Source organism: Leptopilina boulardi, unplaced genomic scaffold (genome assembly GCF_019393585.1).
Source record: "Leptopilina boulardi isolate dan_hultmark-lab unplaced genomic scaffold, ZJU_Lbou_2.1 LbouV2_266, whole genome shotgun sequence".
Taxonomy (NCBI): Eukaryota; Metazoa; Arthropoda; class Insecta; order Hymenoptera; family Figitidae; genus Leptopilina; species Leptopilina boulardi.
Genome location: NW_026137825.1, coordinates 28,969 through 52,820, shown reverse-complemented (window position 1 = coordinate 52,820; position 23,852 = coordinate 28,969). Strand labels below are relative to the sequence as shown.

Here is a 23,852-nt window from a genome sequence, read left to right as displayed (position 1 = left end):
ATTTCTTATTTTTATTTACCAAAAATCTCATTACAAATTCTTTCTTGTATATAATTATAATTATTATAATTTCTTTATTTTTATATAAAAAAAAAAAATTTCCCTATTTTTTATCATTCCGTAGAATATAAATTATATTTTATTTAATATTATATAATTATATAATAATAATTATATAATACATAATTATATAATATTATAATAATTATAATATATTATAAAATTAAATATATTTTCTGTATATTATAAAAAAACATATTTTCATATATACAAATTTTTCTATTTTGTACATAATTTTTTTTTTCAATACAAAGAATTTATATATTTTCATATTATTTTAAATATATAAATAATTTATGTTAATGAATTTTTTTTTCTAAATAAATATAGGCAAAAAAAAAAGATAAATAAAAATTGCTTGAAAATTTCTTTGATTTTTAGGGAATTATTGTAAAAAAAAAGAAAACGTAATATAATTTTTAGAAGAATAAAAACCAAATTGTGTCTAATAATATAAGATTACGAGCTTATGTGATTTTGTCAAAATTGAAAAATTATTTTTCAATATCTTTCTATTTATAATTTTTATATTATTTTTCCTCGATTCCTTGTTGGAAAATTTATTTAATACAAAAAAAAAATGAATTAAATAAATGAAAAAAAAATATATTTCAAAAATGCCTATCGAAAAATAAATTAAAAAACAAAATACAAAATTAATTAATAAATTATAATAAATTATGATAGATTATAATAAATTATAATAAAGAATATTAAGAAAAATAATATAAAAAAAAAGATGGAATTTTCAAAAATTGAATTAGTTGAAAAAAATTTTTTCTCAATTTTGATAAAATTAGATTCGAAAACCAAGTTCAATGATATTTAAAAAAAATAAATAAATAAACTAATTGTAAATATATAATAATAGTGTAAAAAAAAAGAAAAAAAGATTTTAAATTTAAGCGTTAAATCGTCTTAATACGATTTTAATTATAAGTGTTCGTCTCTCACATCTGCACAAAGTTATGTAGTTTAGAAAAAAAAAAATTCAGCTACTAAGTAGTTAATTAAAAAAAAAAAAACTTTCAAATTTTTTTTTTTTGCGTGAAAAATAGAAAAACACAAAAAAAAACCAATTGGCTCAAATGTATAAGAAAAAGAAAATTTGTTCTGATTCTGCGATTCTAAAAAAAAAAAGAAAAAAAAAAACATAATCATTGAAACAGATCTCTCTCTTTGCATTTTATATTGGTATATCAAATAATATATTATATATAGAAATATTATTCACATGCGAAGAAAAAAACAAAACTAGTCAATATATTAATAAATGTATTTTTTTATTAAAAAAAAAAAAAAAGAAAAAAAAGGAAAGAAATAAAAAAGAAAATGAGAATTTTAAATGTGTACCAAATATCATCTGCTTTGATGGATTTTTTTTTTTTTTTTTGCTTTTTTGATATATTTAGCAAAACAGAAATTGTTAAAATAAAAAATGATTATTTGAAAATGAATTTTAATAAACTTAAAGTTTTAACTGAAAATTAATTTTCGATTCTCCTGTGTATGAGTAAAAAAAAATTTCAGATTCTCAAATTTTTTTGGTAAAAATTTACATTTTTTTTTTTTTTTTTAATTAAATATAGTGGACATTTTTTTTTTTTGGACTTTTAGATTTTCATTACAAAAGGAAATGAAAATGTAAGTATGGAAATTTTTTTTAAAATTAATTTTTCTGTTTTTTTTTTTGGTTTTAATTAATTTTAATTTCGAATATTAATATTTTATTATTACTTTCTAGTTAGTGATAAATTAATTACTAATTATTAACTAATTATAAGTTAGTTATTAATTACTAATTACTAATTAAAAATTAGTTACCAAAAACGATGACAAAACAATTTTTTTGAAAAGTTCTCAATTATTTTTTTTTTTGCAATTTTATATTTTTAATTATTGTATTCAATTTTATATTTTCGAAATATCAAAAAGGCGAAAAAATTTTCCAGTTGGAAAAATAAAAAATTATGATTTGAAAAATAATTTTTTTTTACTAATTTCGTAAAAGAGAAAATTATTTAATTGAATTCGAAAAATAGAAATTATATTTAAATTCGAGAAATAAAAAATTGAGATAAAAAATTCGAAAACTAAAAAATTATGTTTTAATTTCGAGAAATAAAAAATTGAGATAAAATTTGGAAAATAGAAAATTCTGATTGAATTCGAAAAATAAAAAATTATGTTTTAATTTCGAGAAATAAAAAATTGAGATAAAATTTGGAAAATAGAAAATTCTGATTGAATTCGAAAAATAAAAAAATTGTGTTTAAATTTGAAACAAAAAAATATTCGAAAAAATTAAATAAAAAAATAAAATTTTTAAATGAAAAATAGGAAGAGAAAGAGAAATAGAAACACAAAAATTACTATGACACAGAATTTTTATTGTTCTTCTATAAAGCATAATAAACGTACATATATGATCACTTTCACTTATAAAATATCAATAAGTCTGTTCATTATGTTTACGTTAATTCCTATAAACTATAATTATAATAATAATAATAATTATTATTATTCATTTTTATACAGGCTTGCATTCACTCTTTCTAAAACAATTTCTCACTTCTTAAATGCCTAATACCCAAATATACTTATCTAAAGTTACAATCTACTTACATTATTATTATTATTATTATTTTTATTATTATTATTATTATTATTATTATACCAAGTACAATTTAAAGTATAACAATTTTTTGTTTTTGTCTTTTGTTTATTATATATCATGAAAATTTGGGTACGTAATTTTTTTTTTATACTACTTTCCTCTGCATTGAAATTATCGAAAAAATTTGCTGGAATTTTCAAAATAAATTTTTTCATAGAAAAAAAATAATTCCAAAAATGGAACATTTTTTCTATTTATTATTTTTTTTGCAAATATATATATTTTAATTTTTGTCACAAAATAGAATTGAATGTTAACAATGAGAAAAAAAAAATTAAACAAAATAAAACAATTTTTTGAATTTGAATTTAAAAATTTTGATTTCTATTTTTCAAAAAAATTTTCGTTGCAAAAAAAGAATTGAATGTTAGCAATGAGAAAAAAGAAATTAAACAAAAAATAAAACAAATATTTTAAATTTAAACAATTCGGTTTCTATTTTTTTGAAAAATACATTAAAATTATTAAAATTTGCTAATATATTTAAATTTTCGCTCACAAAATAGATATAAAATTAATTTAAAATAGAAATTTCAATCTTTTTTTTTTTGCAGATAAAAATAATTTCTATAACAAAATAGAAAAAAAAAATAATTTCCAACAAAATAATCCGATAATTAAAAATTGAAATAATTTTCAATTAAAAGACGATTTCAGAAAAAAAAAGAAATGTAATGTTTAAAATCACCCTCGGATTATTTTTTTTTTTTTTTATCGACAATTATTATTTCAGGACAATAAGCAGCTTATTTAAAGACAACACATTTTTCACATTTTTTTTTGTTTTTTGTTTTTTTGTTTCTTCGGTGTAAACATCTAACACTTTTTACATTTCCAGTTATTATCACTATATACTCGACTTTTAATTATATCTTTCTTTTTTTTTTTTTTTTTTTTTTTTCTCAAAGGTTCTAAAATTGTACTTACTTTTTTTTTTGTTTTTATTGAAACATGATTAAAATAATATCACAAAAAAATTGAAATTAGCAAACAAGAATATTTGCTTATGTAAATTTTATTATAAATATTGCCTTTGGAACTACAACTAGTTAAAAAAAAATAGAAAAATAAAAACCAATATTTTTTTAGTTATAAAAAATAAATCGGGAATTTTCGGAAAAAAATCGAAAATTCAAATCTCGAATAAAAAAATTCTTAAAAAAATAGAAGAAAACAATTATTTTGTATTTATTAAAAAATAAATCACAAATTTTCGAAAAAAAAATCGAAAATTCGAATCTGGAATAAAAAAATTCTTTAAAAAAAATAGAAGAAAACAATTATTTTGTATTTATTAAAAAATAAATCACAAATTTTCGAAAACAAAATCGAAAATTCGAATCTGGAATAAAAAAAATTCTTAAAAAAAATAGAAGAAAACAATTATTTTGTATTTATTAAAAAATAAATCACAAATTTTCGAAAAAAAATCGAAAATTCGAATCTGGAATAAAAATATTAAATATTTTTTTTCTATAATTATAAATTAATTATTAATATTATTATTATTATTATTATTAAGTTAATTGAGGTCAATTAATTTACGAGATTTATTTCTTTTTCTTTTACGCTAAAATATAAATATTGAGCGTAATAAATAAATCACACTATTAATTACATAATTAATTAATTAATATTGCCACCGTGTGATTGACTAAAACAGCGATTAGGCAATTTTAGAACCTCACTTTTGATTTTTATTTACTATTATTTACTAATAATGTATATAAAAAAGTTTTTTTTTGTGCTTTGTAAAAAAATAACAAACAAAAATTGGAAGAACTTTGCAAAAAAGACTTTTTCTCGTAATGAGAATTTCTTTTTTTTTCTTTTTTTGCTTTTTTCCTTTCAAGCATAATTTATCTTATTACAAATTCTATATCGTTTCATCTATTAGGTTATTTTGTTTTTTTTTTCAAAGTGATTTTTCCTTTCGAAAACCACATTTTATCGCAAAGTTTTTTTCTTTAAAAATCGTTTTTTTTTTATATATAAATGTCGATTTTCTAAAAATAAATTGTGTATATTATAAAAATGCACGCTTTTATTATTATTATTTTTTTTTTTTAATGAAAAAATTCGGTGTTTTTTTTTTAAATAGAAAAAAAGCACCGTTTTGCCAGAAGGAAAAAAAATCCAATCGAATTTAAAAAAAAACGAAAAAAATTAGTAAACTTTGCATTTCTGGCAAAAAAAAATTTAAATTATTTTAAAATTAAATTTTTCCAATGAAAAGAAACAAATTTCCGAATTTTTTCTCAATTGTTTCTTTTTTCTAATAAGTTAAAATAAAAAAAAAAAAATTTAAATTAACATAAAATATTCTGTAATTAAAAAAATCACACTAAATAATTCTCTAAATTTGTTTCTAAAAGAATAAAAAAAGTAAATAAATTTACTGATTTAAAAATAGAAAAATAAAATAGGCCAACGTTTTTTTTTTTTTTTTTTTATAATCTAGAGAAACTTCGAAACAAATATTGAAATCTGTTTTTATTATCAAAAAACCTGTTTAAAAAAAGGGGGTAGAAAAATTTTTATTTGTTTCGAAGTTTTTTTCGCGACTTTTTTTGGGACAAATAAAATTTAATTGACAATAATTACAAATAGTAAATGTAAATAAAATGTTTCTAAATAGAACAAAAAAATTTAATAGTAAAAATTAAAAAAAAAATTATTGTTTTGTAATAATTATTATAATCTATTATTCTTGAATTTAGTGACCGTTCAAATTTTAATAGTAAATAATTTAAAAAGTCTATTTTAAAATCTATTTCAATCGAAAAGTCTTTTTAAATTATTTATTTTGATAGAATTAATTTTCTAATAATTATTCAGAATTATAATTAATTTTCTAATAATTTATTAGAATTTCAATTAATTTCGTAATAATTATTTAGAATTAAAATTAATTTTGCAGTAATTATTAGAATTATTATAAATTTAATTTTCAATAAAAATAAAAGAAAATTGTTTATACCTTTTATCCCAAAAAAAAAGAGCCGCGGAAAATGAAAAAAATATATGACCACTCTCTTTCTGTGAGTTTCTAAAAAAATTTTTTCTCTTCTTTTTTTCCTTTTGGAGGAGAAAAAGAAAAAGGAAAAAAAATTTCTTTTAGAAGAGAAAGAGAGTGGTCTGCCTTGCTTGCTACTTGGTTGCCTCAGGTGGACAATCGGGCTGATTATTGGGATGTGCAGCAGTGAATGCTGGATGATTTTCCAAATGGCGATCGACGCGTAAAATTGTTGGAAATGGTCTTAAATCAACGTGAAACCTTCTTGCGTTAAATATTTGTGGCACCAAACAACAATCGGCTAATGTTATTTCATCGCCAACACAATATTTCCCTGCGCTTGATGACAATAATTTTTCCACAGCTAAAAAAAGGGAAAAAGAAGAAAAAATAAATTATTTTTTTTTTCAAATTTAATTAAATCATTTTATAAAATTTAATTATTTAATTTTTTTAGAAAGGGAAAAATTTTAGACATTCAAAAATAGAGAATAGAGAAAAAAAAAGAAACCTGTAAATCCTCTAGTGATCCAATGTTGTGCCCATTCTTTTTTACGTTCCTCTCCAACGTAAATAAGAACAACTAAATTTTGAAGTGGTTGAATTCCACTTGCAATTACTTCGCAAATTTCTCTAACTCGCGCTCTTTTAACTGGATCCGCTGGCATCAATGGACGATGAGGTCTTGTTTCTTCCAAATATTGCAAAATATTCAGCTAAAAAGAAACAAAAAAAAATAATGAAAAAACGAGAATATAATAAATAAATTTATTTTCAATAAAAAAAAAAAGCAAATTTAAAATTAATTTTGTTTTTTTATTCAAAAACGAAAAGTAAATTTCTTTTTTTACTAATCTAAAACGAAAAAAGTAAATTTAATTTAATAAATAAGCAAATGTAAAATTAAATTTTGTTTTTTCGTTTTGGATTAGGAAAAAAGTAAATTTAATTTAATAAATAAGCAAATGTAAAATTAAATTTTGTTTTTTTTTTTATTCAAAAATAAAGAAACAAAAGGAAAACAATAAATGTAAATTTACAAAAAAAAATAAATAAATTCTTTTTTTAAAAATAAGTTTTTAAAAAATTAAATACCTAAATTAAAAAAAAAAAAAAAATTGTGACAAACTTACAGATTCAATTAATGTATGATTGTCGATGTGAAGGGCAGGCACCTGTTCCATAGGATTTATTTCTCGAAATTCGTTGCTATGTTGTTCACCACCACTTTTCACTAAACTTATCGGTTTTATATCGTACGGTATTTCCTTTAAATTCAAAGCTGCGGAAAAAAAAATTAATTAATTTCTCAAAAAAAAAATTTGTTTTGATTATTGAAAAAGAAAGAAACAAAATTAAATATTTTTTTTTTAATTCAATTTTTAATTTTTTAATTTATATATAAATATGTATTTAATTTTCAATTTTTATAAATTTTTAATCTTTTTTATTTAATAAATTCGGAAATATTAAAAAAATATTCAATTTGTTATTTAAAAAACAAATTAATTAAACAATTAATCAAACCAATAATTAATTAATCAATTAATAAAACAAAAACGAAATTAATAAATTATTAAATAAATTGATAACCAAATAAATTAATAAATAAATTAATAACCAAATAAATTAATAATTAAATTAAAAACCAAATAAATTAATTAAACAATTTATGAATCAAATAATCAATTAATCAATTAACAAAACAAAATTAATAACTTATTAAATAAATTGATAACCAAATAAATTAATAAATAAATTAATTAAACCATTAATCAACCAATAAATTAATTAAACGATTTATGAAACAAATAATTAATTAATCAATTAACAAAACAAAATTAATAAATTATTAAATAAATTGATAACCAAATAAAGAAATTAATAACCAAATAAATTAATAAATTATTAAATAAATTGATAAACAAAGAAATTAATAAATAAATTAATAACCAAATAAATTAATAATTAAATTAAAAACCAAATAAACTAATTAAACAATTTATGAATCAAATAATTAATTAATCAATTAATAAAACAAAATTAATAAATTATTAAATAAATTGATAACCAAATAAATTAATAAATAAATTAATAATAACCAAATAAATTGATAAATAAATTAATTAAACAATTTATGAAAGAAATACCTAATTAATGAATCAATTAACAAAACAAAAGTAATAAATTATTAAATAAATTGATAATCAAATAAATTAATAAATAAATTATTAAATGAATTAATTAAGTTACTGAATAAATTAAAAAATTAACAAAAAAACTTATATTAATTAAAAATCGAAATTGCAAAAATCCAAATTTGATAATTATTGTAAAATAAAAATTACAATTTGAAAAAATTGAATTTATCGTATAATAATAAAAAAAAAATAAATAACGAGAGTATTTATTGATTTTTAATTGAAGATAATTACCAATTCGCACCCTCCACGAACAGGAACTACGCCAATAGGAGTAAAGAACCGGCTGATACATAAATATAGTAATTGTTTAATTTTTATTTCAAATTTTATAATAAAATATACGGGATTAGTTAATCAAAAAAAAAAAAAAAAAAAAAAACAACAGTTTTCTAAATATAAATAAACAGGTTTATGTTAATATATCAATGAAGAAACAAGGAAAACCTTGAATTTCAATAAAAAATACACTTTCTTGTTTTTTCTAGATTTGAAAAAAATATTTTTAATTTTTTAAAAAACAAATTTTTATCCAATTTTATAAAAAGAAATAAATAGAATACTTCCGGTAGAAAACGAAATTTAAAAAAAAATAAATTTACTCCTTTTGCTTCCTCGTGGAGGAAGCTATGTAGTCCTTTCGTTTATAAACTTTTTAAAAATGGTGAAAACAAATTTTCCTCTATATAGAAACATGTTATATGAGATCCTGATCAATTGTCCGGATGTATGTATGTGTGTGTGTATGTGTGTGTGTGTGTGTGTGTGTGTATGTGTGTGTGGATCGTTTTTGTGAACACGATATCTTTAACAGGTTTTAATGGATTTGGATAAAATTTGGTAGGCTTATTTAACACATTAATCTCTCAAAAATGACGAGAGGATTTTTAAAAATACCCAAAAAAAAAAATTTTATCGTCTTTTTTCTAAAAAATTTTTTTTAATTGAAAAAATTTTTAAATCGAAAAATTTAAGGTAATATATAATATAATCGTCTTCTTTATGTCAAGATGAATCGATTGATATATATAAAGTATAGATTTGATTGAAATTTAAAGAATTAAAGAAAGTTAAAAAATCAAAAATTCTCATTTTAGCTAAAAAATGATGTGTTTATTTAAATTCATGTTTATATATGAAATAATTTTATTCCCTGCATTGAAACGAATTGGTTAGTATATATAAAGTATAGATTTGATTTAAAATTTGAGAATTAATAAAAATTGAAAAATCGAAAATTCATATTTTAGCTAAAAAATTTTGTGTTTTTTTTTAATTCAAGTTGATGAATAAAATAATTGTATTCCTTGCATTAAAACGAATCGATTCGTATATATAAAGTTTATGTTACACTCAAAATTAATTAAAATTTTCTTTATTTTTCAAAAAATTTAATTAATTTAAAACATTTTTAATTCGAAAGTTTTTAAATCAATCAATTGAATTGGACAAATTCATTGATTCCTTCACGAGGAAGCGAATTTTTTGCTTCACACAATGAGGAAGCATAATGTTTATGAAATAAACATAAAGGACCCCCTACTTGTTTTCTACGTAACTACTAAAAATGAAGAATATAAAAAAACAATTCTCATTATTTATATTTATGGCGACTTTGATAAAAATTTCGAAATAAAAATGTTTTCCAATTATAATTACGAAAGAATATTTTTATCATTTTAATTAATTATTGATTATTACTATGGGGTGGGGGGGGGGAAATAATAAGGGAACTCTTATTTTAATTGCTGTTTACCGCTGAAAAATAAGAAAACCCACCCCACCTGTTAAAAAAAAATCGGCGATTGTTTAATTTTAAAGGTTATGTTCCACCCCATGAAAAACTTATTTCGTATATATTCGAAAAAACAATACATTTTAATATAAAAAATTATACAAATTTTCCCAGAGTGGAGAAAAAATAAAAATATGTCAATAAATTAAAAGATTATAGAAACCCTAAAAACTCTATACAATTTCATATTATAATGAGTTTATGTCTCTCGCGAAAAAAAACAGGTTTATGTATGTATTACATATATATGTGTGTGTCGGCGCCGAGAAAACCGGAATTTTTTTTAGATTCCAATTTTATATCCAATATTTGAATTAAAATATAAAATATAACAAAATTATCAAAATATATACTTTTTTCAAGATTCATTTATATAGAAAAATATTACATAAAATCAACGAGGGGATTGTTTGGATAAAATAGAAATTGACCGCGACTGGTGAAAATGTCTTATATTGCGGAATGTATATTATATATATATATATATATATTTGTGATAAAAAAAAAATTTAGGCTTACCTTTCCCATGACGGACATTTTATTTTTTATTTATTTAAACCAATTGTCGGACGGAAAACTTTTCACTATAGCTCAACAAAATTTTCTCACAATTTTATAAAAAAATGAAACGGAGACGAGAAAATTGTCGCGACAATAATTTGAGAATCCGGTCAACGCGCGAAATCGCACCTCCCTTCCCCCTTTTATTCGATTGCCGGATCCCCTCCTTTCGTTGTACCCACACACACAAACAGCTCTTTTCTCAATTCCACCCCCTCATGGGAGATGAATAGTGTGTACGGCCCTGCCAACCTCAACTCAATAAAATTCCCTGATATAATATATATTTTGCAAATTTGCAAATTTTTTTACCCCATATTTCTTTTCATATCAAATTAAACTGATGTCAATAATGGTTTTTTTGCGAAAAAAAAATAGTTTACACACTTTTTTTTTTTTTAATTGAAAATGATTTTATAATAATCTCTACGTTTTTTTTTTCTATAAATATTGAATAAAATTAATTATAATTGATTGGGGAAAAAATTCAATATAAAAATATTATGGATTCTGATATAATATTAATATGAAAATTAAGATTTTACATATTATTTGATTTGAAAATTAAAACGGTGAATTAGTAAGAATTTTAATAATATGGGAGAAATAAAGAGAGAGAGAGAGATATTAATTATTATTAATTATTTTCTTTCTACAATTATTGTTAATTTTTCGCGAATATATAGTTTTATTAGGTTGGCAACATCGTTTTAGTTACAAGCGACCAATCACGAGCCAGCACTTTTTTTTCCACAGAAAAACAGGGGCGTACTGTTGAAAATTTTTCACCATTCGCAAATAGAAAAATTAATATTTAATGAAATCTTAGATATTTAATGTTAAATTTTTTTTTTTAATATTTGGTAGAATTAATATAAAATTATTATTATTATTATTCCATTTATTTACTATTATTATTATTCAATTTTAGAAAAAAGCGCGAAATTTAAAATTTTAAGATTGCAATGTAAAAAATCTTATTACTTGAAATAAAATAATAAATTTAAAAAAAAATTAAAATAATAAATTAATATAAAATTTCTATTTCTTTATTTGAAAAATAGAATAAATTAAACAATTATTGTTTAAGTGAATTTAAATTAATGAATTGCTTTGAATTAATCTCAGGGTAAATCTTCATACAGTCCTGATATGGATATTTTGACCAATGAGAAAGAGAGTTTGTCTTTGTTTATAAGCTTCTTAATAAAAAAAAGTCGTCTGCTGTTAGCCTGCTTTCGAAATAAAAAGCATATATAATTATAATTTATTTTTAATTATTAGGAAAATAATTACCGAGATAAAAGATTGTGATTTGTTTTAATATAAACGGTTTAACGAAACAAGACTGTCAGGTAAATATTTATTAACAAATTATTACAATAACGATATATATTCTTTTGAGGTTATGTTTATATTTTAATCCCATGTAAATTTACTTATTTCTTTTTATTCATCTAAAATAATTAATTGCAAATGTTTTTTTTTCACGAAACTATTCAAAATACCACGAATTTCGAAAAATAGAATTTTAGGTTAGGTTTTGAATTTGTTAACGTTGCATTTTTTTTGGACAAAAATCAATACATATTTGAAGTTTATTAATAATAATAATATACTTTTAATTAATTATAAAATTATATTTTTGCACTATATAATAAGAATTTTAATAAAAAAAATTTGTAAAAAAAAAGATCATTAACCTTAAAATTTAAATATAGAAGAAATTAAAAATGGAATGAAAAATTTTGAAAAATAAATACAAATTTTTTTCTTTTCGGTAATAATATAAAAAAAAAAAGTTAGAGGAAAAAAAACATTAGTAAATTAGAGTTTTTTTTCTCATTCACAGAATGTTAGGTATGAATTGGTTGAAACGTAAACTTAAAAAAAATATGACTCCACTTCAACGTCCATATGCAGCAAAAATGTCTCGACGATTATCTTTTATTTATGCATTTTTGGGATGGAATTTTGTAGCTGTTTTAATCTACATGACATTTAAATCACATATACCAGAGGGTCCTGGAAAAAGTAAACAAATACTATTTTTTTTTTTTTGTTTTTATTTAAAAAAAATATTCGCTCAATTTTGGGCAGAAAATTTTCTATTTTTTTTTCTTGCAAATATTCTATTATTTTATTAGAAATTAATTTTTTTTTTGAGGAATTTTCAATTTTCGAATGAAAAATTTTAACACAATTTTCTTTTTTATACGAAATTTTTTAACTAACAAATTTTTGCCAGAATTTTTATTTTTGATTTATTTTTTAGTTATTTATTTTTTTTATTACTTTTTATTTAAAAGAATTTTAATTTAGACGAATTTTAATTTAATAGAATTTTACGTGATTCGAATTTTTATATGACAGAAATTCCAATTTCTCTGAATTTCAAATTTTCATTTGTCCGAAATTATAAATGGCCGAACAAAAAATCAACAGACAAAATTGCTTCGAAATCTTTCTGTCGATTTTTTTGTTCCTATTTTGTAATTTCGGACAAATGAAAATTCGACATTGAAAAAATTTGTACAAATAAAAATACGGCCAAACAAAAATTCGGTAGTTAAAATTCTTTTTTTTTTTGTAAAAATTCGTATATATATAGAAAATCTATTACATTTTAATTCGAAAATTTGTAAAATTCTGCTAAAAAATAATTATTTCCAATAAAATAATTTAAAATAAAAATTCTAATTAAAAGAATTTTTATAAAAAATTCTATTATAAATATAAATTAAATTAATATTATAAAAAAATTGTTTCATGTCCTTTCAGCACAAAGATATCTTGAAATAATGAATATCTCAAAAGCGGAAGTTATTCAATTATCAGGATTAAAAAAAATCTCAGAATATCAAGTTGATAGAACAGAAGAATATTTAAAAAGTAAAGAAGGTACTGGCGATATAGAGGTTATGATTGATTAATTTTAAATTAAAAAAGAGAAAAATAATTTTCTTTTTCTTTTTTAATCGTTCCTTACAATTCTTGTACATAATTATTATTAATAGCTAATAGAAATTAATTAATAAACTATTTTACAAAAACAAAAAAAAAATCCCTTTTTTACACACTGAGTTTCTTGTGTTCATTGATCATAAAAAAATCGCTCACACATGCACACTAAAAAAAAAAAATTTGTCAATTTAGAAAAATATTTGTCAAATAACTTTGTTTCTTAAAATTATTTTTTCTTTCCCTGTCTAAAAAAAAAACCTAGTGAATATTTAACGAAATATTTCTATATATAAATATCAAAAACTATTTTTTAATCCAATTATTAAGTTAACAATAATTAACATTCAATTATTTTACATTGTAAATTAATTAAAATTTATATTGCAAGTAATTTTAATTAAAATTAATTTTTTACTGCAATTTTAATTAATTTAGTTAATTTATATTTTCTTTTCGCTTTTTAAGAGAGGCACTTTTGTCAGTCGATGATTTTGAATTTTTTTTTTTTTTTACCAGAAATCAAGGTAGAGATCGACGTAAAGCAATTGCCCCGGCGTTCGCATCATTTGATTCAGGATGCAATTCTTTTAATCTCTCTTCCATTTCACACAAAAGTGCAGATCTAAAAAGAAAAGAAAAAGGCAAAAATTATTATCAGTTGCAAATTTATTTATTACACTTTCAATTGACTGCGTATTTAATTATAAAGAAGAAAAAAAAGGATTAATTTACACTATTAATTAATTAGTAAATAAAAAATTTAATTATAAATACAATTAGAAATTTATTTTTACTAATGATAAAAAATAATTTATTTCCAATTTTTCAAAATTATAAATAATTTTTTTGTTTTTTGTAAATAATAATTATAATTACATATAATAATCGTGAATATCTTTCGTTCATTCTGTCCATACCTGAAGTTAGTATTTGTTATAGGTCTTTTGTTTTTTTTAAATGTATTGTTTGACATTATTTTGTGTTGGTTAAAATTTTTCAATGTTTTTTTGGCATTGTTTCGATAATTAATTTTGAATCGAAATTTTAAAAAATAATTGAATTTTATTTTATTTTAAATTGAAAACTTGGTAAATAATTGAATTTTAAATTGAAAATTTGAAAATAATTTAATTTTAGTTGATTGTTGATTGAAAATTTGAAAAGTAATTAATTTTAGTTGATTGCTGATTGAAAATTTTGATAATAATTAATTTTGACTCGAAATTTTGGAAAATAATAAAATTTTAATTGAAATTTTGGATAACAATTTAATTTAAGTTCATTTTTAATTGAAAATTTCGATAATTAATTTTAAATAGAAATTTTAAAAAATAATTGAATTTTATTTTATTTTAAATTGAAAACTTGGTAAATAATTGAATTTTAAATTGAAAATTTTGAAAATAATTTAATTTTAGTTGATTGTTGATTGAAAATTTTAAAAAAATTAATTTTAGTTGATTGCTGATTGAAAATTTTGATAATAATTAATTTTGACTCGAAATTTTGGAAAATAATGAAATTTTAATTGAAATTTTGGATAATAATTTAATTTAAGTTGATTTTGGATTAAAATTTCGGGTAATAATTGAATTTTAATTGAAATTTTCGATAATAATTTAATTTAAGTTCATTTTTAATTGAAAATTTCGATAATTAATTATGAATAAAAATTTTAAAAAATAATTGAATTTTATTTCATTTTAAATTGAAAACTTGGTAAATAATTGAATTTTAAATTGAAAATTTTGAAAATAATTTAATCTTAGTTGATTGAAAATTTTAAAAAAATTAATTTTAGTTGATTGCTGATTGAAAATTTTGATAATAATTAATTTTGACTCGAAATTTTGGAAAATAATGAAATTTTAATTGAAATTTTGGATAATAATTTAATTTAAGTTGATTTTGGATTAAAATTTCGGGTAATATTTGAATTTTATTTAATTTTAAATTGAAAACTTGGTAAATAATTGAATTTTAAATTGAAAATTTGAAAAATAATTCAATTTTATATATAATTTAATAACATATAATAATAATTTTCATTATTATCATTTAATATATGAAATAATATTCTAATAAATTTAAATTATTATTGATAATATTAATCTTTAATTTCTTTATAACAAACAATTAAATACTCAATTTGGCGGGCTTTCGCGCATTTAATATTGCTAGTAATTATATTATAAATAATAATTTTTTTTTTATTATTTTGAATATAAAATATACCTGTATTCCTCGTATCGCATGACAACTTCCTCGAGTTCCTCTTTATAGAGTCGTGTGAGCATTGCATTGAAACAATCGAGTTCAGGTAAACGAAATAATTCCCAACGAAGTTTTCTATCGAGTGCAATTGAAGCGCGACTATAAACACGTAGCCATGTGGGAATTTCTTCATGTAAATAAGGATTTGCTGGTACTAAAACACTATGCGAATGAAAATGTGTGTGTCGCGGTGGTGAAACAACACGAATTGCTTGCATATCCAATGGATAACATGGATGTTCATATTGAGCTTGCCTCGTGATATGACTATTTGAGAAAATAAAAAAATTTTATTATTTTTTCCTTACAAGAAATATTTAAAAAAAAAAAAATAATTTATATAATTAACAAAAATAAATATAATTTTCCTCTCAAGAAAAATTTTTACATAAATTTTTAGAAAAAATAATTTTTTTCATTTAATTAATTTATTTAATATTAAATTTATTTTCTAGTTAATTTACGAAATTCATTTAATTTAATTATTTTTTGTAAAAATTAAGAATAATTTTTAAATACTCACTTTACGTAATAAACTCCATATTCAGGCGATTCAATTCTCTCCCAACCAGTTGGTAATCCTTCTTTCTCCAAAGGATGAGACCAATGTGTTGTTTTTGTATTGTGATCAATATAATATTTTCTACCGCGAAGAGTAAAATCCACTGACCATCCCGGTGGCAATGGAAGTTCTTCCGTTTGTTCATTTCTTGAACTCGATCTCTCCGAGTGTGCTCTACTATAGCTGTAGGTAAAAAATTATTTAAATTAATTAATATTATTCGCCTTTTATTAAGACACTATAAAAAATAAAATAAATTATTTATTATTTATTATTTAAATAAAAAATAATAATAATAATAGTGAATGAATAAATAATTTATAGGAAAATATGATTGTAATAAAAGAAGAAAAAAATACAAACCCAGTATTGTGACGATAGGGCAATTGATTAAAATCTTCGTAACCTGCGTCAATTTCAACAGGAAGATGAGGCAATTGGGGCGTTTGAATACGGTCCAAATGGTACTCGGAACCGGCGTATTGATTGACATAGGTGTGAGAAATTGCCGGCGATAATCCAGGATTATATAAAGGTGTCGCAGCTCTTAGTGACATTCCATCACTCGATCCTGAATGAACTGAGAGACTCGCGAATCTATCAATCAAAAAGAAAAAAAGAGAATATAATAAATTAATTACAAGAAAAATTACAAAAAAAAAAAATTTTTGATTTAAATCTCATGATTTTTAATTAGAGAAAAAAAAACAATAATTCATATGGACTGCGAGATAAAATAAATAAATAATATTAATAAATAAAAATAATAAACTAATAACAAATACACAATGAAGAAAATAAAAATTTTATCTGCATCTGGAATTTCGACAAAATAATAAATAAATAATTAATATTATAAAATTATTAACATTCTTTTTTTTGCAAATAAATAAAACAAAAGAAAAAATTAAATAAAGAAGATAAATATTATAAACAATTTAAAATTAAATGGAAAATAAATTTGGAAAACAAAAAAAAATAATTTTTCACTATGAAAAATTGGAAGAAAAATAATTTTTTTTTTTAGACCTTTGTGCTAAATCAGGAACAGAACTATTTGGAGTATATTTTCCCTCATGACTTCCTAAACCCACAGCGCTCATTGTTGTTTTTGTATTGCCAAATTTTTGCACCATACTCGGTTGCTGTGACATTGTCTGTAAAATAAAATTAATAATAATAATAATAAAATAGTAAAAAAAAAAAGAAAATTAATTCTTACAAAATTTCCAATAAAATAAAACTAACATAAAAAATAATTTTTTTTTCATTTAAATATTAATAATAATAATAATAATAATAATAATAATAATAATAATAATAATAATAATAATAGGTAATAATAATAATTATAATAATAATAATAATAATAATAATAAAAATAATAAAAAATAGAAATAAATATGAAACTTATTACAATATCAATAAATAAAAATCTAAATATAAAAAAAATATTTTAAAAAAATTTCTAACTAAATAAAAATAACATAAAAAAATATTTTTTTTCCCCTTTTAAATTATTAATTTCTATTTACCATTGAAGCTGAAAGTGTTCGCTGATTATTTTGCCTTCTCGTTCTTCTATTTGGTTCCGTTGTCCAAACATTAATAACTACAAAAGGTAAAAAGAAAAAAAAATTAAATTTCCCCCTTCAATTTAATTTCAAATAAAATATTTCTTTTTTTTTTCTCGTCAATTTTCATTTTATTTTTTTTAAATTTTTTCTATCAACAAATAATTGCTGAAATAAAATTGACTAAATATGAAAAATAATTTTTATAAAACAAAACTCTAGTTATAAATTAACTATAAATAAAATATAAATAAAATATAAATAAAATATAAATAAAATACAAACAAAAATATAAATAAAATACAAACAAAAAAATGAATAAAATACAAATAAAAAAATAAATAAAATAGAAATTATAATAAAAATAAAATAGAAATAAAATATTCCCGAAAAATAACATAAACAAATTAATTTTCAATAATTAACAAAAAAAAATTGAAATAATTACTATTTCATTCTATTTAAAATTATAAAATTATCAATAAAATTTTGGTCAATATGAATAATAATAATAATAATAATAAATTCCTAATAAAATTGAATTTTTTTTTTAAAATCAATAATTTTACCAAAGACAAAAAAAAACACAAATTTCTTAAATAATCGCAAAATAGAAGGAAAACAAATTATCAAACAATTAAAGAGAAAAGTACACAAATATTGCATAATCAATCCAAATCATAATTGATAATAAAAATGAAATGATAAAAATTCATATTTTCCATTATATACTCACTTGGCATTTCAGGTGGAGTTTCTTTCTTGACATATTTACCCACAACACCTTCTTTAATTGTTCTCAAATCTTTATTTTTACGTGACAACATTTTCTCTATATTCCAGAACAATCAATTTTTATTAAAAAAAAAAAAAAAAACAACAACTCTGCATAAAAATAATCACAAAAAATTATTGTAAAATTTTATCGATTTTTGAAAATAATGTTCACTTTTATATTTTTCGTCGTATGAAAATACTAACAAAAATTGGCAATTTCTCTGCATTGTTGTGAATTAATTTCAAGTTTTTGTTGTATATTCTAAAAAAAAAAATGCGCCTAATAAAAAAAAAAATAAATTATTATTATTTACTATATAGATCTTTTTCACTTTGACAAGTGTGTGAGGTTATATCTGCTTGGGAAAAACTCGTTTGCCCTCTGGCGGGAGTTTCTCGAACTTTGTAAACAATTTGTCAAAATAAAAATTTTTCACTATTTTAAATTTATTACAGATTTTGCTAAACATAAATTAAATGTTAAATTTGAAATAAATATTATCATAAAAAGTGTCTAGAAAAAGGAATTTTTAAAAATTTATTTGATTTTTCAAATAGAAATTTTTAGCTGCCATTTTTGTTCGAAATAAATTGGCGAACCTGCAGCCAATAAGATTTCACTATTTGAATATTTATTTAAATTCACTTTAAATTATTTATTATTTAAATACATTATTATTATTATTAATATTATTATTATGAATATTATTATTATTAATATTATTAATAAATTATTATTAATTAAATAAATTTTATTTATTTAAATGAAAATACAATTTTTTTTCAAATAGAATTCATTTAATAGAAATAAGGAAAATAAATAAACAGAAAAATTTTTTTAACTATTTATTATTATTAATTTCAAAATTTATATATTTAATAAATAGATTTTTATTTTTTTATAAAAATTGGATAAAATATTCAAATTTGCCGCGTCAGTTGGTACACCTGCTGTGTATGGAATACTTCGTGTGTCTTCGGAACAAACGAGACTACGCACATATTAGACATTACTATTTTCAGGCACAAGCCTAGCACCTCCTGACGGATTTTCGATTAAGTGAATGGGTGAAGGGGGCGACTGAACGACGAGGCCGACGGTACGCGAAACGGACCCGTTTTTTTATAAATCAATTCACGCGAGTGGCAAAAAAAAAAATTCTCATTTTTGTGTGACCGAGGTCAGTGCCTGTCTATTTGGTGCCGGTAAATTTTTGATCCCCCCCCCCCCTCTCTCTCTTTCTCGCGCGACAAGGACGTTGAAAACGCGACTGGTGACCCGCTATGGTGCGCGTCTCAACTCCCTGAGAAAAGTGTCGTTTTTGTATATATATACATATACATATATATATATAATTCTCATCAAAAGGTTGGCCTCAAAAAAAAAAAAGGAAAATAATGAAACGACCCTTTCAACAATTGACGGCGATGGAACGCTATTTTTGCGATCCTCGTCTTTAGATATATTTTTTTGTTTCTTTTGTTTTTGTTTTATTTTGTAAAAAGAAAAAAAAAAAAAAAAGAAGAGTGATTGAAGAAGAAAAATTGTGCGGTGTGAAGTGCTCGGCAGAAAGTTCAATGGTGCTCGATGATGACGGCGACGACGTGAATCAAAACTCTTGGTCTTTTCTCGTTTAGGATTTCGCGCCCAGGAAAAGTAATATATAAAAATTAAATAAGTGTCATTTTTAATCCGGCCTCTTCTCTTAAAAAGAAAAAAAGAACAATTCCTCTTAAAAAAAAAATTGTAAAATTTTCCCGTGAATTTCATTTACTAAAAATTTATACCGGAAGTTGAATTAATTTTTGAAAGAAAAAAATTTTTTTTTTTTATTACATAATAGTCGCGAATTTAAGTACAACGGTGATGAAATAAAGTGTGTTGTCTTGTCTACCTCGTGTGTTTGCTGAAAGGAAGAAAAGTCGGTGGTGGTGGTTGGACGAATTGGACACCGCGGTTACGATTGATTGGCTTTTCTGGACGGATATTTTCATCTTGATTTTATTTTAGTCGGTGATTGATTTTTTATTTTTTTTGATGTGAATTTTTTTTTTTCCAATTGTGAGAATGTTTTTGTAGAAAAACATATATACACATATATAAAGAAAAATTTAGAAAAAGGCGTCGCAACGTATATATGACGGGGCGTGCGTGCGTGCGTGTATGACAACGCCTTTCTTCGGAGCCTCGAATTTTGGGACGGATTTAGCCCACACGACGGCGAGGAGGTCGTCTGCAGTGATGATGATAATAATGATTTGACCCGGGTTTGTTTAAAAAAAAAAAGATTGAAAAAAGAAAGGGGGTGAAAAAAAAATTTGTTAAACCACGAGGTTATAATATTTAGGTGTTGTTCGATTCAATCGTGTGTGTAAAGTGGTCGCCAGAGTAAAAAAGTGAGGTTAAGGTACAACACACACACACAAACACACACGGGGGAATATTTTTGAAACGCAAGGAAAAATAAAAAAAAAGTGAGATTATAATTTTTTTTTAATCCCCCCCACCATCAGTGTTATGTGAATTGATTTTATTATTTCAAGTCTTTTTTTGGGTTTCTTTTTTTTCTTCTCGACAAAAGTGTGTGTGTGTGTTTTTTTTTTATCATCATAAGGAATGTGGTTGATGACAAGAAAATTGTCGGGAGTTTAAAGGGAGTGGAATTTTAATAGTGCAGTGTGTGTGTGTGGCAAGAAAAAAAAAAAGGAAAAAAAAAGGATATAAGCTGGAGCAAGAAGGATTGGGAAGGAGATTGTCCGGGAGTGCTACCCCTGAGACGAGCAGAATGTCCGGGACTTTTGTGGATCGAATAGATCCATTTGCGAAGAGGTCGCTGAAGAAGAAGTCGAAAAGGTCACAGGGATCGTCCCGGTACAGAAATTCTCAAGATGTCGAGCTTCAGCAGCTTCCACAGTTAAAAGGTTGGTGTTTCTAATTTTTTTCTTTTTCTCTGTCTTTTTTACACGCATGCATTTTTTGAGAGATGGAACTTAACCTCTTACGATGTATTTTTCTCTCTAATACATATTCATGGTTTTACAATTCATTTTCTCTATTTAATTAAAATTTTAGTTTCGTTCAATTCAATTACTATTATTATATTATTATTATTATACTATTATAGTATTATACTATTCTTATTATTATTATTATTATTCTGGAGATTGGACGTTAGATTTATTATTATTATTTCTCCTCAGTTTATTAGTGCTAATCCATACTTTGCGGTAATCCACATTTTAAATTCATGAATTTACGTTTCATTTTTCTTTTTTTTTATTTCACTTAATTCAGATTTTAATTGCTTTAATTTACATTCTGCCTGTCTTGGCAGACTTTTTTTTGTATCTTTCAAATCAATTTTTATGTGCTAATCCATTTTTATTCTTTGACACAATTCACATTAGTTTCATTTTTTTTTTTTTTCTTAATCTACTATTTATGTATTTAACCTTCTTTTATTTTGTATTATTATTTTGTATTATTATTATGTATTATTATTTTGTATTTTTATTTTCACTATAATTCGTATAATTTAAAAAAAAAGTAATTCTCTTTTATTTATATTCTTTTTCATAATAAAATAATTTTTTTTTTTTAATTTAAAAATTAAATAATATAAAATAATATTGATACATGGTAAAATTTTGATGTGAAATTAATTTTTAAAATTCTATAAATAGATTTGTTTTTAAATTTTTATCAATTTGTGTGTGTGTCAGAAAATATAAAAAAAAAATTTAATTACATTGTTGATGTATGTGTGTTTATAGTTAATTAGTAAAATACTTGGCATATAATTATGTTTTAACAATGTTCAATTAAAATCAATTATTATTATGAAGAATATTTTATTAAGAAATACCGTTACTGTAGGTATTTGACATTTTTTTTTTTTTTTTTTTGTCTCAATTCGTTTGTTTATTACTGATTCTGTTGCTCTGTAAATGTCAATTAAATACGAATGTATGTTGCAATGAATGATCATTACAGAAATCAAATAACAAATCTGTTATATATTGATTTAACCTGTTTTTCTCATATTAAGAATCATTTGAATCGAAATTTTTTTTTTTTTTTAAACAAATATGTAATTTTTTTTTTTAATTCTCAAGTTACTTTTTTCAAATTGTTCAAAAAAAAATGTATTTTTTCTTCTTGGTTTTTTTATATATGAAAAAAATTAATTTCTTTTTCATTCTTTAAAGTTATTAAAATAATTTATTTATTATAATTTTATTTTATTTTAATAACTATTTTTTTAGAATAATAATAATTATAATATAATATTAATGATAATAATAATAAGAATAATAAGAATAATTACTATTATTATTATAATAATAAGAATAATAATAATATTTAATTATTTTCGCCGGTATAACATTTTTTTCTTTGTATAAAATATGTTTCGCTTCATATTTTTTTTTTTTTTTTTTTTTTAATAAACACAAAATAGAGTTGTTTGCTTTATAAGAGTATCGAATACACGAGATCAGATATTCAGAGTTTTGTGGGAAAAGTTAACAGTTGCACAACTGTTATCTCCTGAAAGCACTTATTGTTTAATTTGCAAATAAGCAAAAAAAAAAAATTTTTTATTTTGTTAACAATTTGATAAAAAATAAAGAAAAAAAAAGATAATGTCGAACTGTTTAGAGAGAATATTTTTTTTTACCTCTAACTTTCTCTCTTTTACTGAAACAATAATAATAATAATAATAATAATTTTTTACATCCTACGAAAAACAAAAAAAAAAAATAATAATAATAGTAATAATAAATTTAATTTAATGATGAATTTATCACTTGGTGTAATGAATAGTAATGGAATAATAATTAATAATAATAATAATAATAATAATTTGCAAAAAAATTTTCGCATTTTTTTTAAATAAATTAATTATTAACAAATAAATTGAATTGAATTTTATTTATTTGATAAAATATAATTTCAATTTTCGTAAATATGAATATAGAAATTATTTTTAGAATATTTATAAATGGTTATTATTTATAAATAAAATATATACAAAATTTTGAAAATAATTATTGTCAAATGTGTCAAAAATTTTTGGCGCATTTCAATGTTTCCAAAAATATTTATATATAAATTTGACGGGTATTTATGAAATTTAAACTTCGTAGAAACTTTTGCGAGAATAATTTTCTCTCTCTCTCTCTCTCGTCGAAGTCATGAAGGATGATTGCAGTTATCAATTAATCAGCTTTCTGTCTCTCGTGTTTTACTCGTATAGGACATAAGTCTTCCTTTTAATTAGTCTGGTAACAAGAGCTTTATCAATATCTGTCATGGCATTAATTTTGAGATATATATATTTTTTTCTCTCTCTTTTTTTTAGAATAATTCTCTCCCTTCTCTTTTTCGT

At 21.0% G+C, this 23,852-nt stretch overlaps 3 protein-coding genes across 3 annotated transcripts; 1 reads left to right on the top strand and 2 right to left on the bottom strand.

Moving 5' to 3' along the window:
- Positions 1-5,312: 5,312 nt before the first annotated feature.
- Positions 5,313-10,478, bottom strand: LOC127281211 (probable maleylacetoacetate isomerase 2). The gene is made up of 5 exons (XM_051304813.1): positions 10,269-10,478; positions 8,189-8,240; positions 6,887-7,035; positions 6,265-6,469; positions 5,313-6,117 (listed from the first exon to the last, which is right to left on the bottom strand). The coding sequence occupies exons 1-5, from the start codon at positions 10,284-10,286 to the stop codon at positions 5,888-5,890; spliced, it is 654 nt and encodes a 217-aa protein (XP_051160770.1). The 5' UTR covers positions 10,287-10,478; the 3' UTR covers positions 5,313-5,887.
- Positions 10,479-11,510: 1,032 nt separating this feature from the next.
- On the top strand, positions 11,511-13,269 carry LOC127281210 (uncharacterized). The gene is made up of 3 exons (XM_051304812.1): positions 11,511-11,665; positions 12,163-12,344; positions 13,092-13,269. The coding sequence occupies exons 2-3, from the start codon at positions 12,164-12,166 to the stop codon at positions 13,241-13,243; spliced, it is 333 nt and encodes a 110-aa protein (XP_051160769.1). The 5' UTR covers positions 11,511-11,665; position 12,163; the 3' UTR covers positions 13,244-13,269.
- LOC127281209 (protein salvador homolog 1-like) lies at positions 13,267-18,821 on the bottom strand. Its single transcript, XM_051304811.1, has 7 exons — positions 18,421-18,821; positions 17,646-17,722; positions 17,140-17,267; positions 16,474-16,707; positions 16,072-16,293; positions 15,510-15,815; positions 13,267-13,896 (listed from the first exon to the last, which is right to left on the bottom strand). Exons 1-7 carry the CDS (start codon positions 18,509-18,511, stop codon positions 13,794-13,796), a joined length of 1,161 nt encoding a protein of 386 aa, XP_051160768.1. The 5' UTR covers positions 18,512-18,821; the 3' UTR covers positions 13,267-13,793.
- Positions 18,822-23,852: the final 5,031 nt, after the last annotated feature.